This window comes from Dromiciops gliroides, chromosome 4 (genome assembly GCF_019393635.1).
Source record: "Dromiciops gliroides isolate mDroGli1 chromosome 4, mDroGli1.pri, whole genome shotgun sequence".
Lineage (NCBI taxonomy): Eukaryota > Metazoa > Chordata > Mammalia > Microbiotheria > Microbiotheriidae > Dromiciops > Dromiciops gliroides.
In genome coordinates, this window is record NC_057864.1 from 116,809,417 (window position 1) to 116,834,951 (window position 25,535).

Here is a 25,535-nt window from a genome sequence, read left to right on the forward strand (position 1 = left end):
AGTGGAATCATTGCATCTAACTTTCTGCTTATGGATACATAGTGGGGAGGTCTGCAACAGTCAAGTTTAGGTTTTTAATTGGTAAAATCCAATTTCTTTGAAAATTATATATTAGCCATATCTTGAAGAGATAACTCTGAAGGAGGATTTGGGATTTTTTTTTCCCTCTCTTCTGTCGCTAAGTGGCTCTATGCTAAATAGTGGTATGCCCTAAGAAACTAATGGGAAAACAGCATATTATGAAAGAACTAATCCCATACTTATTAGTTCATGACATAAGGAGTCATCTTGGAAAGGTATACTGAGAGGAGCTAGGGCATAGTGAAAATATACTTGGAGACAGGAGAGCCTTGGGTTCTAATCTTGACTCTGGTGCTTGTCAGTTGACCACAGGTAAATCACTTAGGTTCTATAAGCATTTCATTATCTGTAAAATAGGGAAATAATACTTATCCTATCTACCTCATTGTGTTGTTAAAAAGAGAAAAAGAAATTAAAGTGCTTAATACGTAAGTTGTAGTTATTAATTTCAGTATTAACTAAGGTGGGTGTATGAGAAAATAGTACCTTAATCACGCCATTGGTTCTAATAGGCTCAGACCACTGAAGTAATAAGGCATGACCATTCTCTTTCCTTTCCACTGTAAAGTTGCTCAACCCACTTGGGGAAGATTCTAAAGTGCGAACTGGAGTCCATGGGCTTGACACTTCTCCGGCATGGTTGATAGCCATAATGCCAATGTGATAGGTTGTGAATGGTTCTAACCCGAAAAGGTGGGCTTGGTGCCTTGTTCCCTGAAATAAAAATAAATAATTAATGATGCTCCTTTTGGAAACTGGTGATCATTATCTGAAGGTCATTCACTGACTGATATCATCTAGCAAAAGCACACAGGGGAACGGTAGTCATTTCATTATCATCATTAAGAAGCAATGTTTATTAAGCATCCCTTGTGGATATGATAAAAGGCTATGTGGCACAGGGTATTTAGAGAATATGGAGTAAACAAGGCTCTTGCCTTAACCCCAAAAAACTTATAAGATTAAAATATAAATAATGTGTTGTATCATCAGGCCAATAATTTAATCAGCCTAGAATTCTCAACTATGACAATGGAATCAAGGTAAATTTTGTAAGTATGTGGAATACTGGCTTTCCAGCTCATCCTTAGAAGTTAGGGATATAACAAGAATATCCCTATTATCCAAATTATAGGCAAAGGAACAAGTAGAGATGTTTTTATTTCCTTCTAGCCTGGCCCCTGTAGCCATCATAAGGGGACTCAAATCCCGTGCAAATGGGTCCACCATCACCACTACCAACAGCAACCATTGGTCAATAAGCACTAATAACTATTGGTCAATTGTTTCTGGCATATCAGGAAATTCAGCCTACTTGAAACATCATTTTGAGAGACAGGAGGTAGCATGTGCTGAATGGGCCAAACCACTGCTACCACCTGGACCAGTAGATCCTCCTGGAACTTTCCTGGGAGGGACAGCTCATGGCCCAGAACCCAAGAACTTGAATTGCAGTGCCTCTCCAGACTATTGGTCCTTCTTCCATTCTGTCCCCTACAGTCAATGAGTCAGTAAATAACTATTTATTAAGCATTTACTACATGTAAGACACTGTGCTAAGCACTAAAGAGAAAACATAACCCTAAATCAGGCTCACGTCTGATGAAGTAGATTTAAAAGGCCCCAGATTCCTAGTAATATTGTCCTTGCAAGCATAGTTATGAAACACGTGAATGGCTTGTGATTATGTGCCCCCCTACCCCAATTAGAGAGTGTACATTTTCTCACAACAGGCTGAGATTCTAACCTTGTATTAGGAAAGGTCACTCTCTCCTATGTGGCCCCCATAGTTATCTTGCACCCTCATGACACAAACCTTGTCCTCCAGTACAAGGAAATACAAGGAAAGGGGCAATCACAGGTGTTAATGAGAAATTTGATTGGATCAGTCAGATAAAGTCTTTAACAGAATAAAAGATCATGATTAGAATCATGTGCCAATCACAACCACCTCAAGGGTGGGGGAAGAGTAGGATAAGGACCACTGGTTCTTACTGTCTCTTTTTCTCTCAGTGTTCCAGACACCTGGGAGATTCTTCACATGAAAAAAAAAATCTATATTTTCCACCTCTCTCTAGCTTTCAATTCTAGTGGTCACACAGGTGGGCTTTGGAACCCTAGCCTTTTTTTTTTTTTTGAGGATAAACCTGCAGATTCCTCTGCCATCAGCTCCTATAGCAAAACTTTGTTCTTCTCTCCTCAATTCTGCTTTTTCCCCTTCAATAATTCTCAAAAACTCTTACTGTGAGAGGAAAAACTCCACCCTCCAGTCCTGACCTTAGATTCTATTCTTCCCAAATTGGGAAGAAACACAACTCTCAATGTCTTGAGCAATTTAGAAACCTTTGGTTCTAACTTTTGAACTGTAACACTATGTCAGTTACACAAAGAAAGGTAAAAGACAAACCAAACCAAACCAAACAAACAAAAACACTATCCCTGTCCTCAGGGAGCTCACATTTTAATGCACAAGACAACATGGTTATCCTTAAGGGGAAGTAGAGAAGTGGAGCTAGTAGAGAAGAGGCCCACTATCTCCCCCATTACTCCACCTCCTTCCCTCAGGTATGCCCAAGAGCTCTGGGAATAGGAATCTCTTCCTTCATCCTTTCTCTCTTTCCCCACTACCAGCCATCATACAAGAGAACAATGCTTGTGGAAATCTAAGTTTGCAACTTCCTTTTTAGATACTGTAGCCTGACTTCCTGTAAGCCACAGCTGCTGAAAACCTGGAACAGAAAGTTCTGTCCATCAAAGTTCTTAGCATTTTCAAATGGTTCAACATCAGAAAGAGATATGATTTTATTTTTTATCATTTGAAATGACAGTGGGGCAGCCAGGTGGCACAGCGGATAAAGCACCAGCCCTGGATTCAGGAGGACCTGAGTTCAAATCCAGCCCCAGACACATGACACTTCTTAACTGTGTGACCCTGGGCAAGTCACTTAACTCTCATTGCCCCACAGAAGAAAAAAAAAAAAGAAATGACATTAAAGAAGATGCATTACAATCCACTTTGTCTCTGGACCTTAAGAACACTTTTGTCTTTCCATCTGACTTACCACCTCAGCCTCTAATATGTGCTGACTCTCTCTTTTAGTATATGAGCTGAGGACTAGCTTGTCTTTCTTTTTATAACCTCAGTGCTTAGCACATTTCTTTACAAATAGTAATCACTTAACAAAGCTTTTGAAATTAATTAATTCACTTATTCCTATATTGGTAAAGAGAGTCTATGGGTTTCCCTCCATCAAGTTGAGCTTATCTCCAACCTCTCCCCCCTCCATAATGCTTACACATGCACACTTGTGCCTTGTTTAAAGGATACAGAAATCTCTTGGTTGTTTTTTAGTAACTCCACAATAATTGGCTGATTGGAACTCAGAAGGCAGCAACTGTCTCTGTGGTGTATAGGAGAGAGCTGACAGACTAACTTGGCCCTTTTGCTTTTTTCCCCCCATTTTACTATTCAGAATAAAAATCGATCTTGTTCTCTAGATCGGAGTTTGGGGGTACATGAACATTATCCATGAGCTTCTGCCATATGCTTTTATAGGAAGGCAAGAAAACTGATGATATTTGAACAGAAGAGTCAAGAAACTGGAAACACAAATGGGTCAGTTTTCGCTTATAGGTTCATGCTTGCATGTCATATATACACACATGCATGTGTGTGTGTATATATATGTTAATGCGCATATATGCATAGTTCCAGATAGAGTACTTAAGGACAAGTTATAACTAAGTTAATGGTATACATAGTCATTCTATATGGGTATTAATTTGGAATTTCTGGAATTTTAAGTGTACTGATTGGAAATTATCACTTGTCCCTCTAGTCTTTGGTGTGTGTGTGTGTGTGTGTGTGTGTGTGTGTGTGTGTGTGTGTGTGTGTGTGTGTGTGAATTTTCTTTTATGGGATTGAGTAACAGTGTGGGGACTTTGTCACAGGGTGTCAAAATGAGTGGGCTTCTTCCTACTTTGGAGGGCATACTTCTTCCCATGGTGACTGGCAGATCCCTACCCCACCTCATCATCCAAGCCACTTTGCCCCTGTCACTGTAAAACCCCTCTCCTGGGTCATACCTTGCCCCTCAACTGTCATGGGAGTGAGGGATGGACCCTTTGGAGAAGCAACTCCTTTCCAGTGCAACTGCACCCTGATTTTGCCACAGGCACAGTTACTGCTAGTTACAGCTTTAAATAGGAGCAACATCTGGCTAAAAATATGTGTGTCTATATTTTACCTTAAGGTGATTCTCCTTAGCTTAAAGATATATGGTATAACAATTTGTCCAAATGATTTATAATAAAATGTACATCAAAGCAAAATGAACCATTTTCCTACCAGGTTGATGTAGGTAAAACTACAGAATACAACTTCAACATAGTTAGGGGGTTTAATTATTGTTTTAATGTTTCTCATTTAGCTATTAAACACAGGTAGAGAAAAATACAATTTTCTTTATGTAGCAAAAATTTGTGAAGCCAATTTCCCTGTTTCAATAAGTCTGATTAAACTGTTAAATGCCAACCCCTGGATTTCTTTAATATTTAAACATTTGCTAAGCAACCAGACTCTGCAACAAATTTTACAGAAATATTAATTTCTCTTTTTTTAAATATTAAAAGTTAGATGATAAATATTTAAATAGTTATTTCTCCACAACACTGGATTGGTCTTTTAGATAAATACAGCACAGAGCTAGAATGACCATAATGAATATTAAATGTGAAGATGCCACAAGTCCCGATTACAAACATACTTTTCTGATAAACGATTCGTTTTCTGTGAAACAGGGCAAACATGGGCAAGATTAATAATGCAAAAAAGTATAATTCTTTGTTAGGACTATTCGGTAATTGGTGCCAAAAAAGCATAAGCTCTGATACAAATAGTAATCACCTCTAACAGATTATATATAAAAAAGGTTTGGCTGCTAGGGGACATTTAGAGATATCTTTTGTCATAAGAAACATGAAAAGCATGTGGGCTATAAAGCAAAAACATATGTATATTGTCAATAGCAGCACCTGCTCAATTACAGTTTATTTCAGGGCTGAGAATTTCATTCAGCCCCTAGATGGCAATACTATCAAACACTTTTTGTAACATGAGTACTTAATGATTAACAGCCTGCATTCACTCATCCAACATACTCAAGGCAACCATTAAAAAAATAACAAAACTGATTTCATTATAGATTCTTTTAATAAACATTTACAGCTTAGATCCTTGAAAGTAGAAGTATTCCAACTGACCTGGCCCCAACCTTACACACCACCTACTGCAAAATTATGAACCACAAGTTACTCTACAGGACTCAAGTTTAAGTTCATGTCTGGCATTGAGATTTGGCACTGAAATTATATTGGCATAAAATGCAATTGAAATTAGCTCTTCTGTGGATTTTGGTCTTTTTTTTCATTTTTATGGGGCTATTGTGATTTAAAAAAAAACTTCTCAAAATTCAAAATGTATATTAAGAAAAAAAGACACAATTCCTGAAATAAAATGTTTATTTCTTGAAAGTTACTCAAAACATTCTTTTGATAAAGGATCATCCCTTCCACTCATACAAGTTAAAATTTTATGCTTAAGTAATAGCATGTGAAATGCAGGTTAGTGGCAACTCTATAAAAGAAAAAAAAATGACAAAAACCAATCTTGTCAGAGTATGGGCTGTTTTAGAGGTAACGAAGTCATGTAAATGGGACTCTTGACATAATCCTAACATAAGGGAAGGGGAAATTTTATTTGAAATTAATTTAGCCTGGTTTTAAAAAATGCCAACAAGGCTAGCTGAAAAGCAGGAAAAAAATCAGTTTCACAACTGGTCACTTCATCTATATCACATCAGATAACTGAGTTTGACTGATTGATTTCTTCAACTGATTGATTTTCCTCTTAAAACTGACCCGGCATTTAGTCCATAAAAATATCATCATAGCCTTTCTTTTACAGTGTTGATATTTTGCATATCTCCTTGCCTCCCACTTCCCTTGGAAACAATGATAAAATAAACGTTGCTATTTATTCTTTTTTTTTTTTTGGAAAATTTAAGATTTTCCAGCATGATGGTTTTCATACTCCAAATGTCTCCTCCAGCCTCTTTCTCCATTGTTATTGTCTCTCTCTGCTTTATCTCCCTTTCTTCTACCCCATCTCTTCAATTGAGTTTTCATTTGCAATATTCTTTCTTCCTCAAGTCTTTTTGCCTTCTAGTCTACCACTTTATACTTGTCCTACTTTTCTTTCTTTGACCATCTTATATCTTTACTCTGGAAATTTTTTGTTGTTCTGAGATAAAATACAGCTCATTATTAACCTAAGTTGTCACATTTGTTTGACAGTTCATCAGAGAACAGATACTAGAAAATAATGATTGAAAAGGGAAAAAAAAAGGTGGTGTTACTTTAATAAGTTGGAATCCCTCAGTTTTCATCAACTGAATCTCTTCACCAAGCTTAGCCTTCTTTTCATTTGGTTCTTTTTTGAACTTCTAGGCACAAGAGTCAAATGAGTTAGGGATCAAATCAGCTTACCATTTCATGAAGTAAAAAGGCATCAGGATATGGCAAATTGTGTGCCAAGGAGGGACTTGGCTGGCAACTTAGTCCTATCTGCTAACCTCCCAACCCTGCTTCTGGGGACGGCTGTGACTACTTGGAGTCTTAAGCAGTCTGACAATTTTACATCATCTGCTCTGATTGCTTTTGACGACTTGAAGTGCCCCAAAGGTGGCCATGGGGTCAAGAGGTTTTTGTAGGTTGAAAATGATCAAAAATTAGCATTGATCTGTAGGTGTCAATAAAAGTCTACTCAGGCATACTCCCTGAACAAATGTTTAAACTGCATAAACCCACAGACCCTAGTCATCTTTGAATCTATTGATCTGATGATCCAGCAGTTTCCAGAGCTTTTACTCTGGGCTCTATATTATACTTGAGAAGCCACCTTCCTCCATACTTAGGATCCAAGGGATGATTTTTCTTTTTTAAATGTAATGAATCAATAAGACAATCCCATCATCCATGCTCACCAGGGGCAGCCCTGTTTTACACACACACACACACACACACACACACACACACACACATCCCTACCCCAAAATATGTGCACAAACATGCACACACATGTTCATGTACACACATGCAAGAGCAAAGATGTGTTTACACATGTAATATGCATATGCATATACATATATGTGCGTGTGTGTGTGCGTGTGCATACACATTTGGGGGGATTTGGTGTGTCTGTATATTTTCATATTTGAAAAACCAACCATTTTGAACTAACTAGTCTGTATAATACACAGTAAAATATTTCTTCTGTCTTTGGATTTCTCTTACAATCCTCCCTTCCCCCAGGATCCTCATTGTGTGAGTGAGTTTCGGCTTATAAATCCTGAATGCCTGACTGGGCTCCCTTTGACTGTTCAGTTACAGTGAGTGCCAAAGACCCAGGGTATAACTCACATGGAATGTCTTTTTTTTTTTTTTTTTTTTTTGCCCAGAGGGAGCTTGGGAGGAACCCAGGGCTAAATACAACCAACTCACTCGTCCCTCAGTTGGACCGACAAGGAAGCTTTTGCCTTGTTTTATAGGGATCAGTATTTCCCCTTGGCACAATGAGACACTGGGGAACTTGCGGTGGACAAAAGCCTAGATTTTGACTTTAGAATAGAAAATTAAACCATGTGAAGCTGGAGTAGGGTTCATTTACAATAGTCTCAAAGCTCATGCCTTGAACAAACTGCATTCAGCCACCTGCCTTGGTTTTTGGATAGCATCAGAAATTCTAATGATCTTAAAATGTTGGCAGATGGATAACACATAGTCCTGTCATAGACATCAGGGTGGTGGAACAATAATTTGAGATATTATTACAATGGAGCTACTTTACTTCCTATTCATAAAGTAAGTTTAAAAATTTTAGTAAAATATCTGTCTGGTGCTTCTTTATCTTAAAACATTCAATGATTTATTACTCTTGAGAAAATCATCAACATTTGGTTATTTTCCATGGTATCTGGGGGCTTCTACTTCACATAGTAACCCATTCTATAAAGTTTTAACATACTCTCAGAATTTTCACTGGTATAGCCTATACTACCTTTCCCAATGCTTTTGCCTGCCAAACTTATAATCATAATCATCCCTGTCTCTCCCTCCTACCTATATCCCTAAGCTGGCAGAACAAAGTCTCACTGCAGCAAACATACTCAAAGTTACTACATAAACATAGATTCCCACAAACTGTTACCAAGAGCTAGGAGAAAATAGAGGAAAATATCCCTTATGCATATTGCTCGATGTTTCTAGGCCTAATGAATACTATACATGTGCTAAGTGTATGCTGGGCTAACATCCAAAAATAGTAAAATTCCCAATGTGGGGAGGGAGAGTCAAATAGTCATAGAGACAATCAATTCACATCATGTACTGAATACCAGTGGTACATAACAAATTGTACTAGAAATGCTGGGAAGGTACAAAGGAAGGTGGTGGCGTCTAATATTGCCCTAAGAGTGAGGAGATTAGAGTAATAGGTTCAGTTTTGTCCTTCTTTAGGTGTGTAACCTTGGTCAAGTCATATTACCTTTGGCCTGTAGTTTCCTTATTTGTAAAATTAGGATGTTACTTCAATAATTTCTGTATTCAGCAATTATTATCAAGTATTTGCTATGTGCCAAGCACTATACTACATACTGGGAATGGAGAGGGGGGAATTCCCAGCCTTCAGGGAACTTGCATTCTATTTAGGGGAAAATTTTGTACAAAATAAATACAAAATAGATACAAAATGTTGAGGGACCAGACCTATGATTTTACTGGTATTGAGAAATCTTGATGTGGAAACTTTCTACAAATGGAAATTGGCAGCTTGTCTTAAATTTCTAGTGCTAGAGAGGTACATGGGCCACATTGAGATTAAGAGATCTGATCAAGATCATACAGCTAGTAAGTATGTTCCTAACTCCAAGGCTGGTTTTCTCTCTACTGTACTATACTGCCTCTATAAAAAAGTAAATACCAAAACCAAACCAAAACAAAAAAACCAAAACTCCAAAAAACAATAACAAGAAAAAAAGGGGCAGCTAGGTGGCACAGTGGATAAAGCCCTGGATTCAAATTCGGGCTCAGACATTTGTTACTTACTAGTTGTGTGACTCTGGGCAAGTCACAACCTTTATTGCCCCACAAAAAACAAACAAACAAACAAATAAATAAATACAATTTTTACAATGGGGGAGGGGGAAGGAAGGCAATAGTGCTTTGGGGATTAAGAAAGGCCTTGTATAGAAGATGGAATGTGAAAGAAATCTTAAAAGATTTAGTGATTCTAAGAGATGGAGGTAAGGATGAAATATATTGTGGTCATGGGAGATAGTGAAAGAGAGAGAGAATATTATGTATAAGGAAGAGGGAAGTTTAGCTTTCAGATGAATTGCATGAAGGGAAGTAATGTGTGCTCAGCCTGGAAAGACTGGTTGCAGCCAGATGGTTCTAAAAAGCCGAATCTTAAAGGAAATAGAGAGGTACCAAAGGTTTTCAAGCAAAGGAGTGACAGGGTGAGACTCATACTTTAGGGGTACCACTTTAACATAGAGTTTTATAGAGAATGTATGTTCTTTGAGGGTAGGGATTTTTTTCTTTGTAACTCTAGCTCTAATAGTGTCCAGAAAATAGTAGACAGTTAATAAATGCTTGCTAATGGACATTTGTATGGAGATCTACTGGAGAAGGGGGGGGGGATAAAGAAATCAAAGAGGAGGCTACTGAAATAGGATGGGTGAGGTATGATTAGATTAGATGATCTCCAAAATCTCTTCCAAAACATACTATATAGAAGCTATGGTTCCTGGCCTTTAGAAGTTTATAAGCTAATGGAAGAGTTCATGCTACATTTCTTGCACATGACTCCTTTCCATTCATGAAGTTACCACCCAAATTCATGTTCTCATCACCCCTTGTTTAGACTATTATAGTGAGCTCCTCTTTGGTCTCCTTGCCTCAAGCCTCACCCAACTCCAATTCATCTTCATATCAAATAGTCAAAGTAATTTTCCTGAAGGGTGGATTACCATGTAACACCCCTACTTAACAAAATCCAGTATTCTCCCTATTGCCTCACAGATTAAATATATACTCTTCAAACATATGTCACATATATATATATATATATATATATATATATATATATATATATATGTGTGTGTGTGTGTGTGTGTGTGTGTGTGTGTGTGTGTTTGTGTGCCCCTTTCTGGTATTCTTTTCTTCTTTACTCTTATCTTAGGATTCTGTGATTAAACAAAACTTATTTTCTGCTTGGTATGTATAATACTCCATCTTTCATATCTGTGTCTTTGTACTGCTTTCCCTCCATGTTTAGAATCCATTCACTCTTCACTTTTGCCTCTTGGAATTTCTGGTTTTCTACAAAACTCAGATCAAATACTACTGCCATCATGAAGCCTTCTCTGGTTCTCCTAAATTTGAATGTAGCCTCTCAAAAAACTCCCTTGTCTTAATTTTTGTATATGTTCTCTAAATGCTTGCATATCTATGCATTGCCTCCCCCAACAGAATGTAATGTCCTTAAGGGCAGAAACTATTTGCCTTTTTTTTTGTATCCCTAATACCTAGAATATTGTTGTTGGTATTGAGTTGTTTTGTTTTGTTTTGGTCATATTGGACTCTTCATGACTCCATTTTGGGTTTTCTAGGAAAAGATACTGGAGTGGCTGCTCCAGCTCATTTTATGGATGAGGAAACCGAGACAAATAGGGTTAAGTGATTTGCCCAGGGTCACACAGCTAGTAAGTGTCAGAGGCTGTATTTGAACTCAAGAAGATGAGTCTTACTGGCCCAAGGCCCTGTACTCTCTCCACAGTGCCACCTAGCTGTCCCACCTGAAATACAGTAAGTACTTAATAAATGCTTGCTGATAGATATATAGTGATTAGTTTAAATTAAAGATAACTCAAGCCAATTAGTTAAGCATTTTAATAAGTTGATATTTAATAAGTACTTAGTTAATATTGTTAAGTATTTTATCTCTACTTGCTATGCAGACAAGTATAGATGCCTGTTCCAGGCATCTACTAAATGAATATGCCATATAGAGTTGAGTAATTTCTTCTGGGGAAGAAAACAAATTAAGGGAATAGGGAGACTTGCTATGTTATTTCAGAGAAGTGCTAGTTTCTTTCTACTTCATAAACATCCTAAGTAACATTGCTCAAACCAACCTTAGTTTGCCATAAAATTATTAACACATAATAATGACTCTCCTCTTTAATGCTAGATGCCCCTCCTTAACATTGTTTCCTTAATAGCCCAGTTCCTTGAATACCAACTTACTTCAGTAACATAATACAATACTTTTTTTTTTTTTTGGTGAGGCAACTGGGGTTAAGTGACTTCCCCAGGGTTACACAGCTAGTAAGTGTTAAGTGTCTGAGGCCAGATTTGAACTCAGGTACTCCTGACTCTAGGGCTGGTGCTCTATCCACTGGGCCACCTAGCTGCCCCAATACAATACTTTTTATAGAAAACTTACATATCAACAATGGACTTTCAATAAGTACCTAATGTTTCAGAATATTTTTCTAGATGATAGAAGTGATGCAAAGATTAGATCAGTCATAGTCTATACCCTCATGGAGCTTACTGTTAGCTATCAGGATAAAACACATACAGAGGTAACTGTAGAATATTCCCAGATAAAAGCACTCGAAAGTGTTTTTTTTTTAATTATATGAAAGCTAAGTGTAGAAGGTCATTACTAAAAGAGTATATTAGAAATAAGCTTCAGGAAGGAGTTAGAACTGAACTTAGGTTTAACAATGAAAGTAGGAATTCTGGAGAAGAAAATGAGGGCATTCCAGACTTAAGGAACAATGTAAGCAAAAGTGTGGAGAAAGGAAAATGCAAGAAGGGGTTTAGATAATTACTATTATTTAATTATTACAGAATAATTAAAAAAGCTCAGATTTCTTTAAAGTTGGCAAGACATTTCCCTTAGAATAGAAGAATAAGGTAGGGACAAATAAATGAGTACAGACTACCCATATATCCACTTTCTTTTTCATTTTTCATTATGACCTACAAACCATGCATATGTTGGTGCCCCTTTGTGATTTACACAAGAAAGGGGAGGGAAAGGACATTTGTGAAGGAAAAAATAACTGAGGAAGCAACCCGTAAACTCAGAGTCAAGATAGTTGATACTTTGTTTCCTGCTATCTAATTTGCATATGACAGATAAGATTTCATTCAGTCAATAAGCATTTACTAAGCAGCACTGTGCTTAGTGCTGGGGATACAAAAAGTGGAAAAAACAGTTCCTGCCCTTGAGTTCACGGTCTTATGGAGAAAATAAGCAAAGAAATATGTCCAAACAAGTTTTGTTCGGGACCAATGGACACAAAAATGAAAGAGAGAAATCAGTAGAATTAAGAGGGAATGGGAAAGTCTTCCTATAGAAGATAATATTTTAGTTGTGACTTAAAGGAAAATAGGGAAGCCAGGAGGCAAAGATGAGGAGAGAGAGAATTCCAGGCTTGGAGGATAGCCAGAGAAAAATTCTCAAAGCTAATAAATGGAATATCCTATTAGTGAAACAGCAAGGAGGCCAGTGTCACTAGGTCAAAGAGAGTAAGGTATGAAGAGTATGAAAAGCTAGGAAGAGGCTGAGTTATGAATGGCTTTGAATGTGAAACATGGTTTGGGTTTGATCCTGGAGGCCATAGGAAGCCACTAGAGTTGACTGAATGGGGAGCATGGTTGGACTCACTTTAGGACTTTGAGGTTGAGAGCCAGGAAATTGACAAACATTTGATTACAATGCTTTAAATATATACTGCCTAATTAAAACTTTGCTGGTAGAAATGCTAGTTTTATTTATTCATTAATTTTTATTTACCTACTAATCAATCTATTATCTATCTATCATCTTATCTATCTATTTATCTATATATCATCATAAGATAGTGGTTAGTTATTTAACACAAGATCCACTGCTTTGAAATGGCACAGCTACTTAAGATCAGACCTTCAGAGCTAGGTCTCAAAAAATCCTTATAGCTAGAACTATGAAAGACTTTCAACCATATCTGGGAATAGACACCAGAGCTTGTACTGCATCCTTCAGCTTGGAAAGACTGGAAGAAGAAAAAGTCTTATTATCTTCTGTTGAACAAACACGAATCTGGAGCAAAGCTAAGCAGACAGATCTGAACTTAGGGATGAGAGAAAACCTATGATAAAGGTAGTCCAGGATTGGACCTTAGAGCTTGCACTGACATCTGCTTGCTGTGAGATTGAATCCCTCAGGATTCAGCAAGGGAGATTACCTGAAAAGCTGTATAGATTCCAAGTCGATAGTTTCTCTTTTGCTGAAAGACCTTAACCTTGTTTTGAGAGTCCTGAAGACAAGCCAGGAGTGAAGTAGATCTATCTAGCATGAGAATTTAGAGGTCCAGAAAGGAGAAACCATGCCTGTCAGTGACTGTTGTGCAGACAACCCTTTGTCCTTGGAGATCACAGATGACATCAATGTCTGTATTCCTGAGTTTTGAGTTGCCCTGGACTCATGTACCTCCCTGCGATGGTTTTATAAATTTGTGTTCACTTTTTCTCACAGACACTTTCAGTCTGTGAGATAAACATCGAGTACCTACCTTTCATGTGTCAGGCACTATGCTAAGTGCTGGGTATGTAGTAAAACTCAAAAAACAGTCCCTACCATTGAAGAGTATACAATTTAATGTGTGCATTGGTGGTCAAGTATAGCTCAGGTGTATGAGTGAAAAGTTTTGTTTTTAATTATCATTCTTTTACCTTCTATTTGGTAAGTGTTTCTGATTAAGAGATAATTCTGTCATGTTGGCTGATTGTTAAATGGGAAGCACCAGCAATAGAACTGTATTTACTCCATCAGAATTAGGCTCTGTTCAGCATTTAAAACTCTTTGCAATCAGACTCCAACCTGTCTTTCCAGACCATTGTACATTACTCCTTCTCATGTACTTTATGAGCCAGCCAAATTTGCTTGCTGCTCTGCCTCTCATGGGACATTCCGTGTCTCTTCTCTCAGGTTGTTCCTATGTCTGGTATGTGTTTCTTGCTCATATCTGCCTTTTCTAGTATCTAGTTTCCTTAAGAACTCGTTTCCATCTATGCCTTTCCTGATCTTACAAACTTCTGGTAGCTGATGGTCCCTCCGAATTCCCTTGTATTTATACAAACATATGTATATATATGTTCTTCCTGCAGACAGAATGTAAGCTCCTCAATGTCAGAAACTATTTCAATATTTTTTGTTGTGCCTCAGCATCTAGCACACTGCTTGAAACATAGTAGTCATTTAAAAAATGTTGCTTAATTTCTTTAGGCTTTGTTTTCCTCATCTATAAAATGTCAGGGCCACATAAAATGACATCTAAGGCCATTTCCAACTGTAATGTTCTATTATTCCTTTATTACATATTGTGCATGACCAGGCAAAATGATGAGATGGGAAGTAATGTATTAAAAGCTGTGTTTAAAATACAGTCATCTTAATTAACAATTAATATACTGTCTATTAGTATATATTATATACATATACTTTATATATATATATATTCACAATATGTTAAAGTATAATGACTATAATAAAGACAAAAAAATAGATGCCTTTAGTAGCAGTGGAGCCAGCAATACAATGAAGAAACATCAAAATTTTTCTACAAAGGAAAAGTGAATTGCTAGGCATGAACTATAAATCCAAAAGACACAAAGAATTAGGTACTGTGCACTTTTATTTGGTGCAAATTCCTTTCTTGAAGAAAAGTTTCAGTTTAATGGAGAAATGCAACTCCCCAACACCATGGTAATGTATTTGTATTTCATAATGGAAGTCAATGGGAAAATTGGATTCACTTTACAAAACATTACTTTGTTGCCAACTTTGATGAAAAAAGCTAATCTATAAGGCAAGGGACATACTATTTGGTAAATTAAAACTATTTTAATTATAATACAAATATAAGAAAAATTAAGGCCTTTGAAAAAGCTGGCATATTTTATTAAATCAAGAGAACAAAAAATTAAATCTATAATTATGATTCAATTTTAATGTAACTCTTGACTCAAAGGGCCAATTGTATGGGATTCTCTCCTTAGTGGTAGAGACTGATCTTTTCAATGCATGAGCATTGCAGTTAGTTTGATGCAAGTGCCCCTAAGAGTAAGAGAAATAGATGGAATCTATCAGCCCTACTGCGAACCATCATGGTGATCAGTTTGCTAGGGAGGACAGAAGAGTGCAGTGTGCTCCTACATGTTCTTGTCACACAAGAAGGCAATATACACTAGGACTCATTAAAATTGTCAATATATACTATCTACTGGAAATGTTTCAGTGCAGATAGCACTGACCACTAAAGCAGGCAAACCGAGCAAGCATAAAATGGACTGAAGATATGAACTCTCATTTTGTTCCAGTACTAAATCACAACGAAGTTAGAGAGTGGTCATGCTATTTAGTAGACAGAGCTTCATATTGCTTCTTATCAAAACTACCTTTGCCTCCAAGTCACATAACAAGTTATTTCAGACTAATGCAAGGCAATTGTAAGAAATAACTACATCATTAAGCTCAGGTTAGTTGAAATAAAAACTGAATACACAGAGTTAATAAAATTTAAAGTAGAAAAATAGTTGAGGAACCTGAGATCAGTGAAAATCTTTGCTTTACTCAAGTTTACCAAATACTATTTAATAAAAAAATGGATGACAAAATAACAATGTCACCATTGATTTTTAAAAAGGAGATGGCCATACTTAGATGGGAATTATGAAAAGCACTTTTAAATTTAATGGTATGACTTGAATTAGCAGATCAATTTTACCAAAAATAGAGTAATTAAAAACACACTGGCATTTGCTCTAACCATGATAAACAAGTATGTTCTCTCTCAATATAGACATAAAGTGTAGAAACATTTCAGGACTTACATACAACAATATGTTTGTCATCAGTTGCCAAGGTAAGTGAGATACTTGAGGGTATTAGAATAGTAAGTGGTAGGGGGAATGGAATGAATCACTCTGACTCCCATCTTTTGACAATTTTGGGGCTATCTCAGTTCCATTTCTATTCAATTATAAGTCTAATCCAATTTTTATCCTGTAAGAAAACTATTCAATTTTGGGAATTGTGAGAAGACTTTGATGCATTGTTTGAACTTAACCTTGCATTTTTAGGAAGCTGGACCACCTTCACCTGAAGCTTAGAAATGCTGCCATTAAACATAAGCAAATTTTCACATAGTTATACATCTCAAGCAACCCATATGTCTTATCTAATAACTGGCCCTATATTAGTCAATTAGTTATTGTTTTTATGTTCCTTTAATTGAATATAGACATTTGCGGGGAAAGGGATACTTCTTTTTCTGAATTCAGGAAACTGAGCCTACTTATACTCCCCTGCCAACTAGGAAATTCCCTAGTCTTTCCTCCAATTAGAAATAAGATTACTTAATTTTGTATCTTGGTTAATTGCTTTCTTTTAATTAATTGGTCTTATTTGATTGTTGTTGTTCAGTCATTTTTGGTCATGTTTGACTCTTTGTGACCCCATTTGGGGTTTTCTTGGGAAAGACACTGGTGGGATTTGCCATTTTCTTCTTTAGCTCATTTTATAGATGTGGACACTAAAACTAACAGGACTAAGTGACTTGCCCAGGGTCACACAGTTATTAAGTATCTGAGGCCAAATTTGAACTCAGGTCTTCCTAATTCCAGGTCTGGTACTCTACCCACTATGCCACCTAGCTGCTCCCCAAATCTTGGAGTTTTAGTGGACTTTAAGTTTAATATGAGTAAATAGTGTTCTCTGTCTCACTCTTTGTGACTTATTTGGGCTTTTCTTGGCAAAGATACTGGACTGGTATGCCATTTTCTTCTCCAGCTCATTTGACAGATGAAGAACCTGAAATAAACAGGGTTAAGTGACTTGCCCAGGATCAGATAGCTAGTAAGTGTCTGAGCCAGATTTGAACTCACAAACATAAGTCCTCCTGATTTCAGCCCCAGCACTCTATCTACTGTGGCACCTAGCTGCTTATTTGATTATTTGTTTTTTAATGTATAAAAATCTGTCTCCCCCTGTATTAAGTATCCAGTTCCAAAGATATGGAAAGCAACTGGTCCCAATTTGTTGGGGGCATTGGCATGCATTGCTTAATAAATCGAAATGCACAGAAGCTTGAAACTTTGTTTCCTCAGTCATTTCATCTTTCACCTGCCATATAAGAATCATAGAAGGAAAGATTAAGCTGTCAAAGTATACTCTTAAGAACTGGCATCCATCACTACCATGGCAGAAGTCATAATATAGCTAGTGATAACCTTTAAAAAAGGTACGGGAATTTTATCCTCCCCAAATCTAGATGGAATGTGCAATAATAGAGAGCTTGAATGCTATATTAACCCAATTGAAGCCAGATAAAAAGAAACATGTTGAATAAAATCTGGAAAACCAAAAGCATATTAGAAATTAAAGATTCCCTGATCAGCAATTGAAAGCAAAGGCCACAAGATTAAATTGCTACAAGAAGCAAATCAGCAAAAAGAACACAATAGACAATTCAACATTAATAATAATAATTTTAAAAAAAACTATTGCCAAGGCCTGAGAAGCAAAGAAAGTAGAAGAAAAATCATTTTATAACCAATGGTCTCTAAACTTTTTTGATTATGCATATCTATTACTAAGAAGTTTTTAAGTATAAACCTCAAGCATGAGTATATGTGTTATATACATCTACCTCGTTTATAGCTTCCCTGGCTAAAAGAGGAAACCTCACAAAGATGCATAGCTCAAATGGGAAGAAGTGCTTCACTGGATTGCTTACTGAATCATGATACTATTTTTAAAAATTCACCCATCAATTTTGCAATGACATTGAAATTTGGCTAATAGAATTTCAATTTCCCTAATTTCAGTTATTTTTGCAAATTCATATGAAAGTGTTATGCTGTTATGTTACTAGAACATCAGATAATAACCTACTGTAACCCCCATCTGGAAGATTTTTAAAATAGGTTAGAAAATTCTGGTTACATCTTTTCAAAATGTGCAGATATTAGATTTTGTTTTTTGGTTTTGTGGGGCAATGAGGGTTAAGTGACTTGCCCAGGGTCACACAGCTAGTAAGTGTCAAGTGTCTGAGGACAGATTTCAACTAAGGTCCTCCTGAATCCAGGGCCAGTGCTTTATCCACTGCGCCACCTAGCTACCACCCAGATATTAGATTTTTTAAAAGTAGGTGACATTTCATTTTCTGGAACAAAATCACATAGTACTTGAAGAATTTTCAAATATCCATTTTAATTTTTTTTCAAATATCCATTTAAAAAAGTTCTCTATTGCATGTTTCTTTTTAAGAGTACTTTCTCACTTAATGTTAAAACATCTTTGATGTCTAAGACACAGGGAACTAACACAGATAACATCAAAAACCATTCCCTAATTGGTGAGTGGTCAAAGGATATGAAGAATTCTTATTAGAAAAATTGTAAACTATTAACAGCAATCTGTAAGATTGTTCATATTTACTAATAGTACAAGAAATATTAATTAAAACAACTCTGAGGTTTAACTTTAACCCCAGCAAATTGGCAAGTTGGGGATAATTCATGTCAGAGGGACTGTGAAAAGAAGGCTGATACAATTAAAAAAACAACAACAAAACTTTGTGTGAGATGAATTGATTCATCTATTCTGTAAATAAATTTGGAATTGTTAATACTGTGACTAAAATGACCATACTTTTTGCTCCAGAGATCTCATTTCTAGGAATATAACCCAAGGAGATCAAAGAAAGAAAGAAAGATCCAATATATTTCAAAATAGTACTAATGTAGACATTTTATATGTTGTTTTCTTGGTACTGTTACCTCTGTCTTGATCAGTTTTTATAACACTTTTCATGTGTCTCTCAACTCTTTATATTCACGATTTCTTAGAGTGTACTTTCATGAACTATGTAATACTTTTAGCTATTCCAGAATCAAGGGAATCTACTTTTTTATAATTCCATGCCATAAAAAATAAAGTGAATATATACACATATATGCATATATATTATACACACATACACACATATTTAAACATACATGACATATACTAGGCAAATAGGACATAATCTCAAAGGGAAGCCACTAGCACCATGGGGGACCTCAGACTTTAATTGCATCTTGAAGGAACCCATGGAAGCCAAGAGGTAGCAGTGAAGGAGGTGAGCATTACAGGTATTAGGGACATCTAGTCATAATGGAGAGTAAGGGTATCATGTGGAAGGGACAGCAAATAGGAGAATGATATTATCAAGGTCTCTGTTTTAGGAAAATCCTTTTGATAGCCGTGTGGAAGGTAGGTTGGAAAGGTGAGAGACAGGAGACCAAATAGAAAGCTATTGAGAAAGATGAGGTAGGAGGTGATAAGGTTCTAAATTTGGGTGGTGACTATCTGAGGAGACAGAAGGGGTACACATGATTTTGTGGAGGTAGAAACAACATTTGACAAGCAACTGGGTCTAGAAAGTGAGGAGTCAAAGTTCACAACAACGTTTCACATCAAGATAATTATATGGAGGGTAGTACTATAGACAGAAATAGGAAAGTTTGGAGGAAAGATGGTATCTGTGATTCAGATTATAAGCCACCCATGTTTGCTCATTCTCTGCAATTCACTGAGTTCCACCACAAAACAATGTGTTTTTTTTTTGTGTGTGTGTGTGTGTGTGTGTGTGTGTGTGTGTGTTTGTTTTGGTGATTCTTACAAGTCATTTCCCTACAACCCAGAGATATTTGAGTGTGCCAGCCACTATGAGGTGGTTTGAAGAGGGAGTCAGACTGTGAGTCTGGTAGGGTTAGAGAAGGGATTTTCCCAGTGGTTCCTTAACAGCTTCTGTGGGTATGTAGGTAAGTTAAGTTATAGCCATCTTGAAGGGCTGATGATGCTTAGTGCAAAAGAGAAGAAAGCAGAAACTTGATTTAGTAGTGGGCAAAAGTATTGTAGAACAGTGTTTGAAGGAGGTGGTAAGGTTGTGTTGGAGACAAACGATGTAAGAATGGCTTTCCTAGAGAGAATTGGTTGGTCACACAAACCTGTGGTTCCATCCTGTATCCCTCACTCTGCAGACCTTAGTCTACATGGTTGCTAGAAATTTAACAAAATTAAAGTCAAATTAAAAGACAAACATTAAGTTTGCACAATGTTAATATAATATCAAAAGACAACTAGGTGGTGCAGTGCAAAGAATTCCTTTTGTAGTTATGCATGCCAGATGGTTGACTAGAACTGAAGTACTACATATTGGCTAAGGGGGAAACAAGTTGAAATGTTCCTTCATTACCATTTATATAGAGAATGAGGGAACTGAACTCAGTAACAGGGTAAGCCTGGCCAAGAAAAGGGGAATCTGGAATGTAAACTATTACCATGGCATCAGCACTTCTGGTACTTGGAAGATCAGATAATACCATATCATGGGAGAAAACATGAACAAGGAGCCCAAAAGATTTATGAGATATAAATATTTATATATTTAAGAATATTTTGGCTTTATACAGAGAAAAGACAGGAATTAATTCAAGGGCTTGTGATTTCCTTTCTTTGAAGATTAATCTTAGTAAAATCCCATTACTTTTTTAAATTATTTTTTTCTTTAAAAAGTTTCCTTTAGGGGAAGTTTTCTTATATTCCTTTATTTAGACAAATTGTCTTCCTATTGCTGTTAAAAACACTTTTGAGGAGTTTTTTGCCACTGATTTACCTTAGCCTGAACTCTGATGTGCAGGTCAGGAACCTAAGTAAAATCTTGATGTTAATGTGAAGCTTACCTTGGGGCTAAAAAATAAACAGTTTGACCATGTTGTAGGAAAGATAGATGACATTTGGGAGACCCCCAAAAGAAAATTTCTCAGGGAAACTACTTTGCAAATTTCTGATTTCCCTTGAGTAGTTCACTTGTGCCCTAGATAAATTAACTAAAGGCAAGAGTTAATTCACCAACAACTCTAAAAGCTGGAGATGTCTCTATTTAGAGATTGGGGGACACAGCAAGGCGATGTGGTGTATGATATTGAGTTATTGCCTAAAAAAATTAATATAATAGGATTATTTCAGATTTTCTCTTTTCCTAGGATTTTTCAGTTAATATTGGAATTAAAATAAAGCATTGAGTCAAGCAGCTTAGTGCTAAACAAATTATGCCAGGTTCAGCATTGAGGGCTCCTACATGGAACAGCTATTGACTCAAGCATATTAATTTATAAATCCTCTAGTTTCAGATTATTATCTATTGATTATCTGTTTTTATTTGCATTTTAAATGAGTAAACAAACAGAAATGATTATAGTTTAGTCATTACATCTTAAAAGGTACATACATTCAGGCTGAGGGAACTTCATTAGGAATAATAAAATGATAATAATAATAAATTAAGTTTTCTTCTAACATCTACAAGTTGTGGTTCTTCTTTTCCACTGAGCTAAAACAAGGATCAGGTATAATCAATGCTAGTCATTTTGACAGGATAATTAGTTTGGAGAAATAGACAATAGATATGGTCTTCTTTTTTATTAAAAAAAAAGAAAAATTTTTAAATAAAGGATTTAGTGAGAATACAAAGGGCGCCTTCATTAACTAATACATGTATTGTGAAATTAGCACTCTGATCACTTTTAATAAGGATTTTGGGAAACCAGGTGGTATAGTGGATAGAATGCTGGACCTGGAGTCAGGAAGACTCATCTTCCCAAGTTCAAATCTAGCCTTAGACACTTATAACTAGCTGTGTGACCCTGGGCAAGTCACTTAACCCTGTTTGCCTTAGTCTCCTGATCTGTAAAATGAGCTGGAGAAGCAAATGGCAAACCACTCCATTATCTTTGCCAAGAAAACTCCAAATGGGGGCCACAAAGGATTGAACAGGAGTGAAATGACTGACCAAAAACAATTAACAAAAAACAATGATCTTTGCTAAACTCATTAATTATATAGGGTGGATTAACATACCCTAATGTTAGTATATGTATAAGTCCTCTTAGTTCCTGACACCTGGGTTCATTATCTCTGTGTGGCACCATCTTTTGGGTAAAGCTTTTCTGGATCCTCCCAATTGCTAGTGCCCTCCCTTCCAGACAGACAGACAGACACACATACATATATGTGTATTTTTTTATATAGCTTTCTCTCCCACGGGAATGTAAGCTTCTTGTGAGGAGGGATTATTTTATACTTTGTACTTATATCTCCTTCACCAGAACAATGCCCAGAATGTAACAGATCCTTTAAAAATTAATTTATTGATTTGTCCCATATACATCAGGGTCAAACATCCTCTGGTTAATGTCCATAGCATAACTGGCAAATTGAAGAATAGGAGGTATTAGTTTTTAATTCTCATGATGGATATTTAAATGAATATTTCTGCAGCAAGATTTCATTTAATTCAATAAACATTTATTAAGATCCTAATCTATGTATAAATACACCCCCCCCTCAAATACACACACACACACACACATATACCATATATACTGGGGGACTGGGGAGCAGATAATGAGGAAGAATGGTCCTAAGCAACTAACATTCTACTGGAAGGGGAGGTAACATATGAACCAACAGATTCTAACCCCAGTGCTCTTTCCCTAATTCCATGCTGCTTGTTCTAGTACAGATGGGATTGTACTCTTCTCTGTTCCAAGGGAATAGACTAATTCTAATTGTCTATACTGCAGATGGTTTAGGGGGAAAATGGGAGGGTCCACTGTTTATCATGATCACAATCAGTCTAAAGATGAGAGAATCAGGTCACTAAGATGCTAAAGGAACTTAAGATCAAGACCTATAAGGATAGATTGAAGGAATTGAGAGTGGTTAGTCTATAAACAGGATAGCTTCCTTTAAGTATTTTAAATATGGCAGAGAAAGAAAGCTTCTTATTCTTGAGCATTTTGCATAAAACTTTAATTTAGAGAGAGAAATCTAAATGGTACAGTGGATAGAGCGCTAGATATGGGGTCAGAAATACCTGAGTTCAAATCCAGCCTCAGACATTTATTTGCTGTGTTGACCTGTGGCAAAACTTTTAACCTCTGTCTCAATGTCTGCACCTGTAAAATGGGCATAATTATAGCACAAATCTCCCAGGATTGTTAAAAGGATAAAATGAGACAAGCTTTGTAAAGAACTTTACGAACAAGCGCTATATAAATGTTAATCATTAATATTAAATTTTATTACTAACTATAAGTAATGGGTAGAAGTCAATAGAGAGCAGATTTTAGCTTTCCATTAAAACAATTTCCTAACAGAGCTATTTAGAAATAGATTGGACTGCCTCTGAAGGTGATCAGTTTTCCCTCACTGAAGGACTTCAAACAAAAGCTAAATGACTACTTGTGTATGCTGTTTAGGGGATTTTTATTCATGGCTAGGTTGGCTTAGATGGCCCGTGAGGTCCCTTTTTACTCTAAGATTCTGTAACTCAAAAAGAAAGATGGTATTGACAACTGAGGGGATCAGGGAAGAATTCAAGATAGATTCATTGAAGGATGTGAATTCTGAGAGAGTTGAGGAGGTAGGTGCATATCAGACATGGGGGACATTTTGAAAAAAATACACAGAAGTGGTAGATGGAACTGGTCAGGCTTAGGAAATAGTACAGATTACTTGGGACAGGATATTCCAGAAAGGTAAGTAATGTGAAATAAAACAGGAAATGACGATTGCAGCTAGATTCTGAAGATATTAAATGCCAGGCTGAGGTAACAGTGGGCCACCAAAGTGTATAAGCCCGAGAGTGACAGGCAATGGTCGAATCAAGCTTCTGCTTGATTACAATAATCAATAAAGGGGAATGTTTATTGGATCTGCCACCCTTTTGTCAATCTACAATCCCAGTTCAAAATGACCTTTCACTTAGAATTTCCATATTGTAGTCTGTACCACAGATAAGAAACACTGAATATATTTATATCATTTCATAGTGGTTTTGTGCGTGCATTGTATCACCAGTGAGACCTTAAGTTACTCAAGTATAGTTGCAATAGTTACTTCTATTCCAACCTCTTTAGTGCCCCTTTAGCATCTAGTAATACAGCACTAGACATATAGCCCATACATAAGAAATGCTTGTTCTGAAGGAAAAAATAAGGGGTAGCATTGAAGTTAGTGGAATGGAGAAGCTTTGGTACTCGAGGGAGAGGTGAAAGCATGAAGAAAGGAGATAGAAATAAGTATGGTGTGGAATTTAGCATTTATGCAATTCAGACATATAATACAAAACATTTTCTAAGTGCTAGTCTTGAGGAGACAGAGGCTCTCATTTAAAATATGTTAGTTTTGTTGGGTTTTTTTGGCAGGGCAATGAGGGTTAAGTGGCCCAGGGTCACAGAGCTAGTAGGTGTCAAGTGTCTGAGGCTGGACTTGAACTCAGGTCCTCCTGAATCCAGGGCCAGTGCTTTATCCACTGTACCACCTAGCTGCCCCTTAAAATGTGTTCTGCAAACAGATGACTAAATAGAAGCACAATTCACACATTTTCTAATTGTTCTTCAAGTACTAAAAAAGTTAGCCACAGTCCTTTCTTTTGCCATTAATAGTTGCTGCAGATTCCAAACTGGAAATAACTGAGGCATAGCATGGAAGAGTTAGGTATCACATATAATGTATCAATTCTTTCATTCAGTACTTATGTTGTAGGCAAGAGTAGAAAGTTTAGGCTCCCATTGATATAGAGTTTGGTTTTTCTGGGTCACAAAAACATGCACTTTGGAAAGATAGCTGAAATACTGCCTAATATGATATCCTTTTCTTCAATTCCATTCCATTCAAAGGCATTTATTTACCACCTACTAATATTCCAACCACTATCTAGATACTTAAGCAGCTGGTTAGGGTGATGTATAGAGACCTTGACCTTGTTGGAGTCAGGAAGACTAATGGTTGAATCTTGCTTGAGACACTTATCAGCTGAATGACCCCAGGCAAGTCACAACCTCTGCCTTCTTTTCTGCAAAATGGGAATAATATTATCTACCTCCTAGGGTTGTTGTGAAGATAAAAATGCAAATAATATTTGTGATGTGCTTCACAAACCTTAAAATTCTATATAAATATTAGCTATTATTATTACTAATTATTAATTAGTATATAAAGACAAAATAAAAGATTAACTACTCCTAATAAAGATGAAATTCTACTATGGGGAATTGTATGCCAAAAATGAATGCAAAATATCAAAAAGTAAACTTGGTATAATCTTTAAACGTATTGAAGGCTGGGCAGGCACAGGGTAATTTCTATCTTTGCTCTGCATAAAAGAACATATAATTAGAAATATAGAAATCAATAACGGGGGAAAGTAAGACAAAAAATAATGAAT

At 36.4% G+C, this 25,535-nt stretch overlaps 1 protein-coding gene across 1 annotated transcript in view; it reads right to left on the reverse strand.

Annotated features, from left to right (window-relative positions):
* Positions 1–25,535, reverse strand: part of USH2A (usherin) — a 1,082,898-nt gene that overhangs the window by 81,314 nt on the left and 976,049 nt on the right. The window contains exon 61 of the mRNA XM_044004202.1: positions 568–795. Coding sequence (XP_043860137.1) covers positions 568–795 — 228 coding nt within the window. The remainder of the gene's footprint in view (positions 1–567; positions 796–25,535) is intronic.